Below are 14,276 nucleotides of genomic sequence, written 5' to 3'. Positions count from 1 at the left end.
CGCTCCAAAAATATGCGTTGGTAGGTGGATTGGAGACTCAAAAGTGTTCGTAGGTGTGAGTGATTTCCACCTTGCGCCCAGTGAATCCGGGAAGACTCCAGACCCACCGCCGCCCTGAACTAGATAAGGGCTACAGACAATGAATCAATGAATGGATTGAAATGTTTGATTGATGGAAATGAGCTGCAGAAAATTCCAAAATGAATCTGTAGAACACTGAAAATTCTTAATGAAAAGACTACGCACAACATACTGAATCTAACAGCATGTTGCACTGATTCCATGTCTTCGTTCCAGGCTTTTAGAAATAATTATTTAATTTAAATATTCAAGTTATTTTTTGAAAAGGTAAATATAGCAACCTGTCACCGTGAAAAGTGCAAGCATTATAACATAAAGCTACTGAAATGGAGGGTTCTTGTGCCTGTGAGTGTGCATTTCTACTGTTTGTACATTGATTTACAAAAATGTATATGTAGTAACAGTGTATAGAAGGCATTAAATAACTGACTTAATATTTAATTTGACTGATATTAACATACTCAATATATATTCTTAATATTTAGATCTACATAATGAAAATTATTTCATATAATACTAAATATTTATAAGACAATTGAATTGAAACTTTTTAATGGAAATGTATGGGTAATGTTTTTCATTTCAATACACAAGGCTTCTCTTAAATTATCATCTGAAAAATATTCATCAGGCAGATTTCTGGAAATTCATAACTGTGGATTAAACCAGGCCTCATGAGGCAGGAGAGAACGTGAAGACAAACAAATAAAATCCTGGATTATGACAAAAAGAATAATAAAAGTAAAATCATAAATGAGCTTTAATCTTTAGTCTTTAGTCTTTAATCTCTAGCAATCTTTTGAGTTTTCTGTAAAGTTTAGAGTCTGATTCTCAGTTACAGTGGTTTCCTTTGATGAGGAAGAAAGCTCCCACAGCGACTCCCAGCAGTCCTCCAGCCAACCCCACTCCACAGAACACAGACGCTCCAACACCGGGCAGCTCTACATCAACTTCTGTGACACACACACACACACACACACACACACACACACAGACACATCAGTTCAATATAATAAATATATCTACTACTAAAAACGGTTCAGTGTTTACAGTCTTTTTGTATATAGTTTGTTTACAGCCATGAGCAGCATTCATTGTTATACTTGAAGAATCCTAACTGAAATCCATTAACAGACTTAATAATCAGTTAATAATCAGGTGTAACTCTCACCCCATGTTTTGGTCAGTGCTCTGTCCAGGGCTGTGTGCTGCACACTGCAGGAGTAGATGTCCCCCTCCTCTGGAGTGAAGCTCAGGGTAGAGACCAGTTTAAACGTTCCATCCTCAGGGTTTGGGTAATATCTACTGAGACTAACTCCATCCGTCACATTCACATTGTTCCTGGTCCAGGACACTTCAATTTGTGAGGGGTAGAACCCAGTGATGTAACAGATGAGGGTGTTTTTAGAGCCCAGCTCCACATCCTCCTTGGAATAAATGGAGCTCTGAGGAGCATCTGTGAAAAACACATTTGTACATAAGTCATCATAAATTACTGAAATTTCATAAAGTTAATTAGTTCCTTTCAGAAGAATTTAGAAATGGGTTTTAAAAAGCACATAATGAAAATAGCCAGAGACAGCAACTAATATACAGTCTATAAATCATTAAAGTAAATTTGCTTTTCATTTTGAACTGACTCATGACCCAATGATAACATGAATGTTTCTTTTACTTGGCATTAAACATATTACAGTGAGATTTTACCTTTTGGTTCTGCAGGGTAATTATAAGCTTTTGCACAATGACCCAAGGTGGCTCTGCAGACTTCTATATCATTAACAGCCTGCCCATAGGTTCCTTTTTCATAGGAGAACAGATCTGCGAACTGCGGCAGAGTCATCACTCCTTTCCCCAAACTGAAATCAGCGTGCCACACTTCTTCTCCATCGAGTCCAAAGATATCCTCTTTAACCAGGGGTGTGTCAGAGCATAGGGTTAATTTGGTGTTCCTGTGCACAACTAATGAGAAAAGGAAAGAGATCAATATGTTTCACACACAAAAAAAATTATTGGACAGATAAGAAATACCAAGAAACCTGTCAGTGTTTTCTCTTTCAATATTGCAATTTATACTTATATCACAAAAGGGTTTTAACCCACACTGACGTTTTTGTTGTGTGTGTGTGTGTTTGAAAGAGAGGGAGTGTCTGAGAAGGATACAGAGAGAGAGAGAGCAGACAGTGGGTGAGAGACACTGCACTTTCTCCTGGACTACACAACGCTATTTGTTTTAGCTACTCTTCATCTATAATTAATTTTTACCTGCCATACACAGCTGAATATTCTATTTTATTTTAGACTATGTTTATTCCAGACAGGAAATAAGTCTTTGGCCTGAAGTTTAAGAGACACGTTAAGAGAACATTTCTCAGTGAGAGATCTCACAAAGTTTAAGTGTTTCACCGTCTACCGTCCACAACACTGCGGAAGATTCAGGAACTCCAGAGGGATCTCAGTCCGTGTCGGACAAGGCCAGACACCACGGCTGAATGAGCTTTGTGCACTGCATAAAAATGGAGAATCTGATAAATATAACCACACAGGTTCAGGAGGACTTCAGAACCCATCGTCACTGAACACAGTCGACCGAGGAAACAAGACCTGCAGCCCGTATCTGTCCGTCTACGGTCATCATGAAGAGGACAATCAGGCGGCGGTGACCACAGACTGTCAAGCTGCTAAAGTCTTGTATCAAGTGAAAATGGGAAAAAAATCTCCTCGGTTTCCAAACAGAATATCAGTAAAAGGAAAGGTGATTGAACACAGTGGGGAACTCGCATCCATCCCAACTTTATATAAATTCTAAATGTGTTTATATTTACCAACAACGTTCTTTCTTCTTTAGTCATTGAATACATTTATACAATGTCCCAACTTTTCCAACAACTGAGTTCATTCTTCTGTCTATACACATCTTTCTTTTATATGTATATATGTACAGGGGTTGGACAATGAAAGTGAAGCACCTGGTTTTAGACCACAGTAATTTATTAGTACGGTGTAGGGCCTCCTTTTGCGGCCGATACAGCGTCAGTTCGTCTTGGGAATGACATATACAAGTCCTGCACAGTGGTCAGAGGGATTTGAAGCCATTCTTCTTGCAGGATAGTGGCCAGGTCTCTACGTGATGCTGGTGGAGGAAAACGTTTCCTGACTCGCTCCTCCAAAACACCCCAAAGTGGCTCAATAATATTTAGATCTGGTGACTGTGCAGGCCATGGGAGATGTTCAACTTCACTTTCATGTTCATCAAACCAGTCTTTCACCAGTCTTGCTGTGTTTATTGGTGCATTGTCGTCCTGATACACGGCACCGCCTTCAGGACACAGTGTTTGAACCATTGGATGCACATGGTCTTACTGGTGCAATGTGGAGTTAATGAAGATCGTCCACCAGTCTGCTCCAATTTAGCCATGAAACCTCCCACACTACAATGACAGGTGTTTCACTTTCATTGTCCAACCCCTGTATAATATCACATATTAAATATGGTCAGCGAATACACAGTAAAGAACAGAGAGAAAAACATTGAATGTTCATGTAATTCATGCTTTAATTATTTATCACCCTTAAACCTAATGATTTTAATAATAAAATAATTAAAATAATTATTTATAGAGTACTTTTCAAACATTAAGCAGCTCAAAATGCTTTACAGACAGGATGTCCTTTAAATAATTAAAAATAAGTACCTAATAAGAACTTAATTAATCAGTACTGAAGATCAATCCATAGATTCAATTATATATATCTAATATCTGAATCTATAATTGTGACTGCACTCTGGAACACAGAGAGATAATGTAAGATTAACAGTAGCAAGACCATTTATTGCTTTAAATGCCAAGAAAAATCACTTAAAAATGTATTGTAAAAGATACAGGCATCCAAATCAGTCAGAAGTACTGTAATAATATTCCAGAATTTCAGTAACATCCACATGTTCTCACCTTTAGCTTCAGCAGGAAGCAGAGCTGCGCAGACGAGGATTAAACACAGCTTCATTGTGATCAGCACAGAGGACACACACTCACACAGGAGAGAGTCCAAACTGAACACAGTCTCTCTGTGTCTCTCTCTCTAACTCACACAGCTCAGGATCATCAGCCAATAGGAGATTTACTTTCACTCTGACTCTGCAGTCTCCGGGTGAAGTTAGTTATCAGCTTCTCTGACCCCCTACTCTCAGCAGGACGGCTGCACAGAACGTTTACTCACATTATCGTTCTCCTTTTTTAGTATTACATCACCGTATTTTCTTAAGTATTACCACAAACTTCACTTTTCATTTATATACATTGTTTGATGTCTACTGCTATTAACATTGAACTTTGCATGAGGAATTGATTGACATAATTAGAATAAAGTGTTTTTGTTTTCTTAGGATTGCTAATAATTATTCTCATGAATTCAAGATAACAGATGCTGTTCCCTAGTAAAAACAGAAGTTGTTTTCTCAAGGTCTAAATTTGTTTTTCTCATGATCATTGTCATCATTTGAACAACCCACCCACAGGACACATGCTGGACCCAATAAAGTCTACAGGTCAGTTGATGATGGGACTGCACTACATCACCCTTACAGCCCTGAGACATGCACAAGGGTTGTGTTTGTGGATTTCTGCTCAGCACTCAACACTAACGTCCCAGAAACCATCTCCTCCAAACTCTCCCAGCTCAGTTTCTCCCACCATCTAATGGGTGATCGCCAGCTTCCTGAGCAGCTGGGGGAGGTCACTTCCAGTACACTGACAGTAAGCACAGTCGCTCCCCAAAGGTGTGTGGTCTCCCTACTGCTCTTCTCTCTCTCTCTCTCTACACCAGCGACTGCACTTCCAAAGACCCAGCTGTTCGCAGATGAGATGACAACTCTGACTCGTCCAAGAGGGGGATGAGTCTGCGTATCAACAGGAGCCTGGAAGGCTGGTGCAGTCAGAACACCTTAGAGTCGTAAACGCTCAAGACTGTGTAGATGGCAGTGGACTTTAAGAGAACACCCTCAGCGCTGGTTCTGTTTACAATGTCCAACAGCCCTGTGGAGTCCTTCAAGGACTGGGGACTCATCAATCCCAAGACCAAGCCCCAGGAGCTGCTGGTGCAGTTTAACAGCAGTCACTGAATCCATCAAATGTACAACCATCACGGTGTGGTTCAGAACAGCCAGGAAACACAGCGCAGCGAACAGTAAACAGCAGAATACAGCAGAAAAACAAACACCTGTGTTCCCCTGCCCACCTTCCAGAACCAGTACTGCTCAAGAATCAGAAAACAGACAGAGAAAATCATTAGATCCCTCTCACCCTGGATACAATCTGATTTATCTCTTGCCCTGCGGCAGGTGCTACAGAGCCATGTACCTATATACTACCAGACATGGAAACAGTTTTTATCCTCATGTCATCACTGGCTTAACCCCATGGAGTTTTCAGACACTCTGGTGTAGTGTGACATGCCTTGACTTTCTTACAAATTACACCCATCTCAAAGTGTTACACATGCTTTTCTTCAGAAGAATCTCTGCAACATCAATGTTGAATCAGTAAGAGTGTCATATATATATTTATATATAGATTAAATTTACTCTAAACTTAGAGTTTCCAAAAACCTATTTTCAGAAGTGCTGATATAGTGTGAAAAAACACATTCTAAACATTTCTCGCCAAGACTTTTGAGGTCAGAATTTTGTGAACGCGGGTGTTGCCAACACACCGCTGATTCTGTTTTTTATAAACTGTATGTGGTTTTATTCTTAGAGCATAACAAATGTGAGGTGACACTGTTTTTCTCAGTCACTGGTTCCTACATTGAAATAGAGATAGGTGCGAAAACTCAGGTGAGAGGTCCCCTTCCCACTGTCAAGGTAATGGCCCATTACCTGTCATCCCCCCACAGCTGTGAAAAGAGAAGAGACCAGAGGCAGAAGTCTTATCACAGTTTATTGGGGAAAAAAATGAAAAAAATCTAAACAAGCAAAATCAACAAAAACATCTGGCATAAATAAAGATAAATAGAAACTGAACATGTACAGATAGTCATACTATACTAAAGATAGTCGTACTATATGTCCTTGTGTGTATATATGTATGAGTCAAAGTTCTGCAAAAGATGCCAAGCTCTAAAACAGTTTCTGTCTGATTGCATGCAAATGTAGACATCACGCTTACTTTGGTTTTCAGCTGTAAACCAGCAATTAAACCAGCAACATCATCTGTAATTACAGCAATTCACTTATGTCACCTACCTCCTGCTAATCTGGATTGTTTGTTTAGTGTGTACTGTATGTAAGAATGTGTACGTTTTTTTTCTGATTTTGATGATAGCTCATTTTTCTTCTGGTGTGTGCACACTCGCAGCACATAAGCAGCCTCCTGCTGTTTCTAATGTTTTGGCATGGAGTCACAAACACAGAGGCAGCGGTGATGATATCAGAAAACAGAGCCTGAACCCATAAAGCAAAAAAGGGTGAGGTTAATTACAAACAATCGAAAATACAGCAAAGATATGACAATATTTCAGATCAGACTAAAAAACAACCAGGATTAAGTAGAACAAAGATAAAAACTTCCACAAATGCCCTCTGAGGAGGGTGACCTCTTGTGGAGAACTGAATGAGGCAGCCATGACATTGCCTCTTTAACATCATTAAAAAGTGTAAATCACTGGGGATTTGTTCCACATCGTAAGAAGAATTTGTTGGGACTTAAATAAATAAATAAATAAATAAATATATTCATAACAGAACTAAAAAGAGTTTGAAGTGTAGAACAAAGTAAAGTTTAAGCACATGCTGCAACATATCGGTAAAGGTGGCACAGCTGTACTATACCTGTACTATACATATATTACAATACCTTGGGAAATGCCCAAACACCAGTGTAATACCCAGAAAATTACCCAAATGAGACCCAATAAAAATAAAATATTGTGGCAATGTTACATAATTAAATGATTAAAGAAATCATTAATTTAAAGAATAATTAATATATTAAATGTTTCATTTAATTATTACATTTTTAAATAAAAGCTTTGGTGCGTAGTGTAGCAGCAGGTAGAGTCACAGTTACACAGCTCCAGTTACTGTGTTACGACCCAGTCTAGGGTTGAGCCGTAACAGAATGAGGTGTTTGTTATTAATTAATGTATGGGAAAGGAATAACTGTAACAGAGATGTGAATGTGGACAAAAATGTGGACGAAAAGGACACAAACGGAAACACAGAATGGATAATGAATAGAATATATATTGTAGATGTGATATTTACAATGACACAAGCACCAGTGAACTTCAGGATGGCCTTATGCCGACAAAAATAACAAACAAACACCCCTCCTAACTGACCCACAGACAGCTCTAACTTACCTAAGTGAAAACAAATAGAAACAAAAGACAATGTCTTACCTCACTCCCTAGATATATACAAAAACACACACAAAACCCACTCCCAAACCAAACGGCAGCCGACCCTACTCTGGTGAAATATATACACAGTGTTTACAATACTTTACAAATATAAATCTAATGTCAGTAACCAAAAGGGGCAAAAACAAACTCATAGTTGAAGTAAGAATGTCACAAAGTCAAAATCAGGCAAGCACACAATTCAATATACACAACACAATCACCGAGCACAAAACACAAACACGGCGTACACACAACGCTGAACAAACACATGAACTGGAATCTGGAATGAACTCTAGACGAATGAACAAGCACACGGACTGGAACAGACGGCAGGACCTAGAATTTTTAAAGAGACAGAGAGGGAGAGAGATAGAGAAAACATACACGTACACAGCGTAACAACTGTCTGTGTTTCCTCCAGGCGCTCCGGTTTCCTCCGACACTCCAAAAGGATTGGTGACTCAAGTGTCTGTAGCTATGAGTGTGTGTGTGAGTGAGGACTGGCCCCCTCCAGGGTGTGTTCCCACCTTGCGCCCAGTGATTCTGGGTAGGCTCCTGGCCCACCGGGACCCTGAACTTGCTAAGGGTTACAGACAATGAATAAAAGCTTGTGACATTGTGCCTTGCACTATGAAATAATTAAACCTGCTTGTGATCATCTATCATCTGTCAGTGGGCGGGGCTAACTCTGATCCAGTCAAATTGATTGGCTTGGTCTGCTATCAAGATGGAATGATTTAATACACATATAAACTCAGTTTGCATGAGTGAAGTGCCAATAGCCTGCGGTCAGCTAACACTAACTAACTTACATTGTACAGGCGGTCTGTCAGCTTTACAACAGTTTGCCCTTAAAACAATCATTAGTGGATGGAAATATGAATCAAACCCATGTGATTGATCTATCTTACCTTACTGCGCAATTTAGCAAATCATCTGACTGGATATAAGCTAGCCCCGCCCATTGATGAATGATAGAGAACACACCACACTCCTCACAGACATTCACCTGGAGGAAACCCATGCAGACACAGAAAGAACACACCACACTCCTCACAGACATTCACCTGGAGGAAACCCATGCAGAAACAGAAAGAACACACCACACTCCTCACAGACAGTCACCCAGAGGAAACCCACGCAGACACAGGGAGAACACAACACACTCCTCACAGACAGTCACCTGGAGGAAACCCACGCAGACACAGGGAGAACACAACACACTCCTCACAGACAGTCACCCGGAGGAAACCCATGCAGACACAGGGAGAACACACCACACTCCTCACAGACAGTCACCCGGAGGAAACCCACGCAGACACAGGGAGAACACACCACACTCCTCGAAGACAGTCACCCGGAGGAAACCCATGCAGACACAGAGAGAACACACCACACTGCTCGCAGACAGTCACCCGGAGGAAACCCACGCAGACACAGGGAGAACACAACACACTCCTCACAGACAGTCACCCAGAGGAAACCCACGCAGACACAGGGAGAACACACCACACTCCTCACAGACAGTCACCCAGAGGAAACCCACAGAGACACAGGGAGAACACACCACACTCCTCGAAGACAGTCACCCGGAGGAAACCCACGCAGACACAGAGAGAACACACCACACTCCTCACAGACAGTCACCCAGAGGAAACCCACGCAGACACAGAGAGAACACACCACACTGCTCGCAGACAGTCACCCGGAGGAAACCCACGCAGACACAGGGAGAACACACCACACTCCTCTCAGACAGTCACCCGGGGGAAACCCACGCAGACACAGAGAGAACACACCACACTGCTCGCAGACAGTCACCCGGAGGAAACCCACGCAGACACAGAGAGAACACACCACACTCCTCGCAGACAGTCACCCGGAGGAAACCCACGCAGACACACGGAGAAAACACCACACTCCTCGCAGACAGTCACCCGGAGGAAACCCACGCAGACACAGGGAGAACACACCACACTCCTCACAGACAGTCACCCGGAGGAAACCCACGCAGACACAGGGAGAACACACCACACTCCTCGCAGACAGTCACCCGGAGGAAACCCACGCAGACACAGGGAGAACACACCACACTCCTCGCAGACAGTCACCTGGAGTGGGACTAGAAACCCACAACCTCCAGGACCCTGGAGCTGTGACTGAGACACTACCTGCTGCATTCCGCCCCAATAGTTAATTAATTAAATAGCTAAAATAGTACAATTAATGAAATATTTAATATGCACATACATCACAAATTTATTTAAGCTTTTTTTTTCAAAAAGTAATAATTAAATAAATGTAATTAATGAATGCTCTTTAGTTAATGATTTCTTTATTAATTAAATTATATAACATTGTCACTAAACAAACTCCAGACACGAGACCCAGTGAAACACACTGTAAATGACTGAGATGGGACCTGTTTAACCTTAAGGAAGTTACCCAGATGAGATCAGTAAAAAACCCTGGAAATTACCCCAAGAGATCCTTTACCCACATTAGAACCAGAACAATACCTGAAAACCCCCCATGAATCAAATTATTTCTAATGAAGGAGAACTGGTTTGTATCTTCGGCCACTTTAGTTTAAAAACCTCATCTTTACTGATACTGTCTAAAAAATTATACAGTAACTACTGTGCTGAATTATTTTGAGACTAACTGTGTAATGAGGTGATATTAGTCTTACCCCGTGGCTCAGGTTTACTGTGTCCTGCTGCGTAACTCTTCAAACGGTCTTTGCAGATGTCCATTCTAACAACACTCCTCTCATATGCTCTGGGATAAGAGAGAGGGTCTGAAAATGGTGGTAGCGTAAACACTCCTTGTGCTAAAGTCAACATGGTACATCTCGTGAAGGCCAAGGAGCGAAATAATATTCAAGCAATGCTTCGCTGTGTGTGTGAGTTGAAGTTTAAGTAGAGGATTTGATGAGGTTAATGAAGGTTAGGTGTTGCACATGACAGAATCACTCCCAGAGGCTTCTCCAGAAGCCAAAGGAACTCTACAGCAGGGTAGACCCCGAGGTCTGGGAGCAGTCCGGTCAGGAAAAGCATGATGAAAGTCTGCAACAAGAGGACCATAGATAAAACAACAAGCTGGCCGTCACCCTGAGTCTAGCAGGGAACTGACAGCTTAGTCCAGGCTACCATCAACAACAAAGGGTGGTGGCGGCTGCGCTAACTGAGGTTGGGGAACCTGGCCTGGGAGAAATAAAGGTTTCAGGAAGGAGACATGGAAAGTGGGAGAAACACGACAGGAGGGCGGTAGCTGGAGGGTGCAGGAAACTGAGTTTTCTAACTTGTCTACTTTAAAAGGTCCTATACCATGGTCTGAGCTTCTTACATGGCAGACAGATACCTCCTGCCCAGGGAGGTCAGTGGGATGAACCCTCCAGTGACGATCAGCCTGAACTTTCTATCTGTGGAGAGGCCCTTGAAGGCGTACATGAGCAGACTCCCAGGTTTGTTCACTGTGTCACATCCAGTTGTCTAAAGGGGTGAGTCCTGTGGAGGCATTGGTCAATGAATGTTGTGTATACTCAGCCCAAGGCAAAAAACAGCTCCAGTCGTATTGGGAGTCACCACAATACGAACGTAAAAATCAACCCACCTCTCGAGTCTCTCAACTTGCCCAATAGACTGTGGGTGACATCCAGACTCTCAGAGATGTTCAGGAGGCAGCAGAATGCCTTCCAAACTCTTGAGGTGAACTGGGCCTTGATCTGTCACAATATCTTCTGGACAGCTTAGGGAGAGGAATTGCCTTGTGACACTGGTAAATCAGTAATGAAACTGAAACTGTCTCTAAAAGAGCTGGTGAGGGTGGTACAGGGGGAGAAGGCGTGATAGAAGCCGGTGTGGTTGCAGGAGTAAGATTTCACAGAGCAACAAGCAGCTCATCCACGCAACTGCTGGAGCCGAGGAGTCTGACTTGATTCGCTACAGAGGTTTGTAGCTGCTGTAACCCGCTGGATCCGTGTTAGACGAAGCACTCTGTAACAATGCTGAGGCAGACGTGTTTGTAGGGTCCATATGCAGTCTTCATTAACACACAACTCCAAAAGAGCAGAGTCAGTAGAGGAGCTGATGAGGTAATGGAAAACAGGTGTGTATTGTGAGGCAGTGGCTAGGGGCAACTTCTAATACTCTGGTGATGAGGACCTCTGGTGGCCAGGTTGGGTGTAGCACATGACAATCTACAATCAATTACAGATTTTGTGGTTTTAATTTGAAAGGTCAGAAAGGTCAGTTGGTGCGACCGTACAGAGCTGTGTATGTGAGCAGGGGGAGCTTTAAACTGAACACAGAGCGAGAGACGGGTCCCCAGTGAAACTGAAGAACAACAGGGGAGATATGAGCTGATGTTTTAGAACAAGTAAAAGCACTATCAGCAGAGTCCTGAACATAGTGAGTGTATGGTTTTAATAACACACTTTATAAGTATACAATTAATAATTATATATTTTGGTATCAGCTACAACGGTGTCTTGGGGAAATTGTCTTTAATATTTTCTTAAAAATAAAGTCAATATTTCAAGATAAATGGTATTTTCTATAGTGCAGAGGTTTAGAGGAACAGTCTTTTAGATGGAGCTCTGTTCTATTGAAGTCACCTTCTTGTGGTAAATGTTTTGTGAATCGTATCTTTCCGTGTCTTTCTGTGTTAATTAAAGCCTTTTAATTAAAGTCAAATTTATTTATTTATTTGTTTATTTAAGGCATGTGGGCTGCTAAAGCTTTGATCGTAAACTAGAAAAGAAAAAACAAAGTTGAGCCAGTGTAATGTTCAGTGTGAACACTGGGTGGCAGTGTTGTATAACAGTTATAAACTCGATAAGGCTGTGAATCCTAACACTGAGAATAAATAGTGCATTTGTACATAATAACAGTGTTTATTTACTTGTTGGTTTAGATGTGTGTTTGAGCAGAGATCAGTGAATGGAGCCAGACCCTGACCCCTGAGGAGTGGAATTACATTTTCATTACATTTACATTACATTTATAATACATTTATATTTATGGAGGTTCACAGACTTATAATTGTAATAATGTTAGAGGTTTACCTTTGACCTGAAGTGATTCTTACTGGTGTAGGATGGTCCTCCTGCCCGAGCTGAGAGTCAAACCCCTGCCTGGGAAACCACTCTCCACTGAGATGAGATCTGAATGGATATTGTAACAGAGTTCAGTTAACAGTCTGCAGATGAGGAAGGGAACACCACAGAGGACAGAGGGAGACGCTGGGTTATTGGGGTTCTCCTCATTCCCTCTTTAATTCTCCAGGTTTTCCCCGTGCTATTAGTTTCCCCCAGTTTCCCTCAGCATGGTACTGACAGCCAATCAGAGGAAGGTTGTGCTCCTGGGGCAGAAAACAGATGCAGTGAATAGGACTGTGTTTTATGAACTTGTTCTCTTTAATGTAGAGGGTTAGTCCTCATGTGGGTCACTCTCTGCCCAGTTAGCACTTCATAGTGAGTCCACACGGGTTGATCACTGGGGTCAGAGAAGGCATGGACCCTGGGTGGGTTTGTACAAGCTCTGTTAGTGACACCCTGGTGGGCTTCTTATGTCAGGTGATTATGTGTTGTACTTCACAGATAGGCCCTGTACATTTATCCCATCCTCATCCCATTAACATCACTGACCCTGGAGGGCTTTAATATGTGGAGACAACTTTTAACTCATGGACAAACATGTTGATACCCCTCTGGGCTTATTTTTACCCCACATAGAGGTGTTGGATGGGAGGGTGCTGTTCTGTGTGTTCTCCATGTGTTCACCCAGCTGCTGTCATAAATACTCTGGCACTGCTATAAACCAGTATGTTCATGTTTATAAAACTTGTTTAAATAAAAAAAAAATGCAAGAATTTGCTTTAATAAAATAAAAGATTTAATTTGGATTTTTTAAAACTCCTCAGTTGATGGAAGTCCTCAGCTCTGAGTGAGGAATAAATGGATCAATAAACAGCTTTAACTAAGATTCAGAGGCACATTTCCTCTTTTTTCTTCTTCTGCAGATGTTTTAAAGACACTGTTCTGTTTATTCAGTCACTAAAATATATACAGAACAACACCTGACAATATCCAGCATTAAAGACAAGTTACAGTATGTACACACACACACACACACACACACACCTGAAAAGTGCTTTATTAATTTGTAACAGTACAGATGTTAAACTTTTATTTCTATCGCTGAATATATCTATTCACTCATTTTGAAGAACTCTATAAATGTATCAGTGTAAATGAAGTGTAGCTGTTTGAGTTACAGTATTGTGTCAAACATAATGGACACTTGCTCATCCAGTACATTGTCTGAAATGAAGGTTATCAATAAACAGTAACAGTCTCTACTCGTCTGTGATGGCTTTACACTGGACACGGGAACGTTGAGGCAGATACACACCCCAGACTGGTCGCCTGTCCGTCACAGGGCATCACACCATCACACAACAACCTCTTCACACACAGTGACCTGAGGAGAGGGTTGTACCCAAGTCCCCGCTGAGACCCCAGAGCTGTTCAGCAGTGACACCCCCGCAGCAGAGTGACCCCCATTCAGTGAACATTCAGATGTTAACATTACAACCTGCAGCTAAAGATGAGGGCTGAACCATTCCTGAGGTTTGTGAAGTTAATCTGGAGCTCAGTTACAGATGCAGGCCTCTGTGTGTGTAGCTCTGTTTTATCTAAAATGAAAACTGGTGGGTCATGTGCTGCATATCATAAATTTCATCAGTCAGCAGCTGATCAGCTGGAAGTTATTACACAGCTCTGTTTA

At 41.7% G+C, this 14,276-nt stretch overlaps 1 protein-coding gene across 1 annotated transcript; it reads right to left on the bottom strand.

Annotated features, from left to right (window-relative positions):
* Positions 1-606: 606 nt before the first annotated feature.
* Positions 607-4,163, bottom strand: LOC136665643 (H-2 class II histocompatibility antigen, A-Q alpha chain-like). The gene is made up of 4 exons (XM_066643287.1): positions 4,035-4,163; positions 1,789-2,043; positions 1,253-1,537; positions 607-1,034 (listed from the first exon to the last, which is right to left on the bottom strand). Exons 1-4 carry the CDS (start codon positions 4,087-4,089, stop codon positions 913-915), a joined length of 717 nt encoding a protein of 238 aa, XP_066499384.1. The 5' UTR covers positions 4,090-4,163; the 3' UTR covers positions 607-912.
* Positions 4,164-14,276: the final 10,113 nt, after the last annotated feature.

This window comes from Hoplias malabaricus, chromosome 14 (assembly GCF_029633855.1).
Source record: "Hoplias malabaricus isolate fHopMal1 chromosome 14, fHopMal1.hap1, whole genome shotgun sequence".
Classification (NCBI taxonomy): domain Eukaryota; kingdom Metazoa; phylum Chordata; class Actinopteri; order Characiformes; family Erythrinidae; genus Hoplias; species Hoplias malabaricus.
This window is presented reverse-complemented; position numbering and strand designations above follow the sequence as displayed.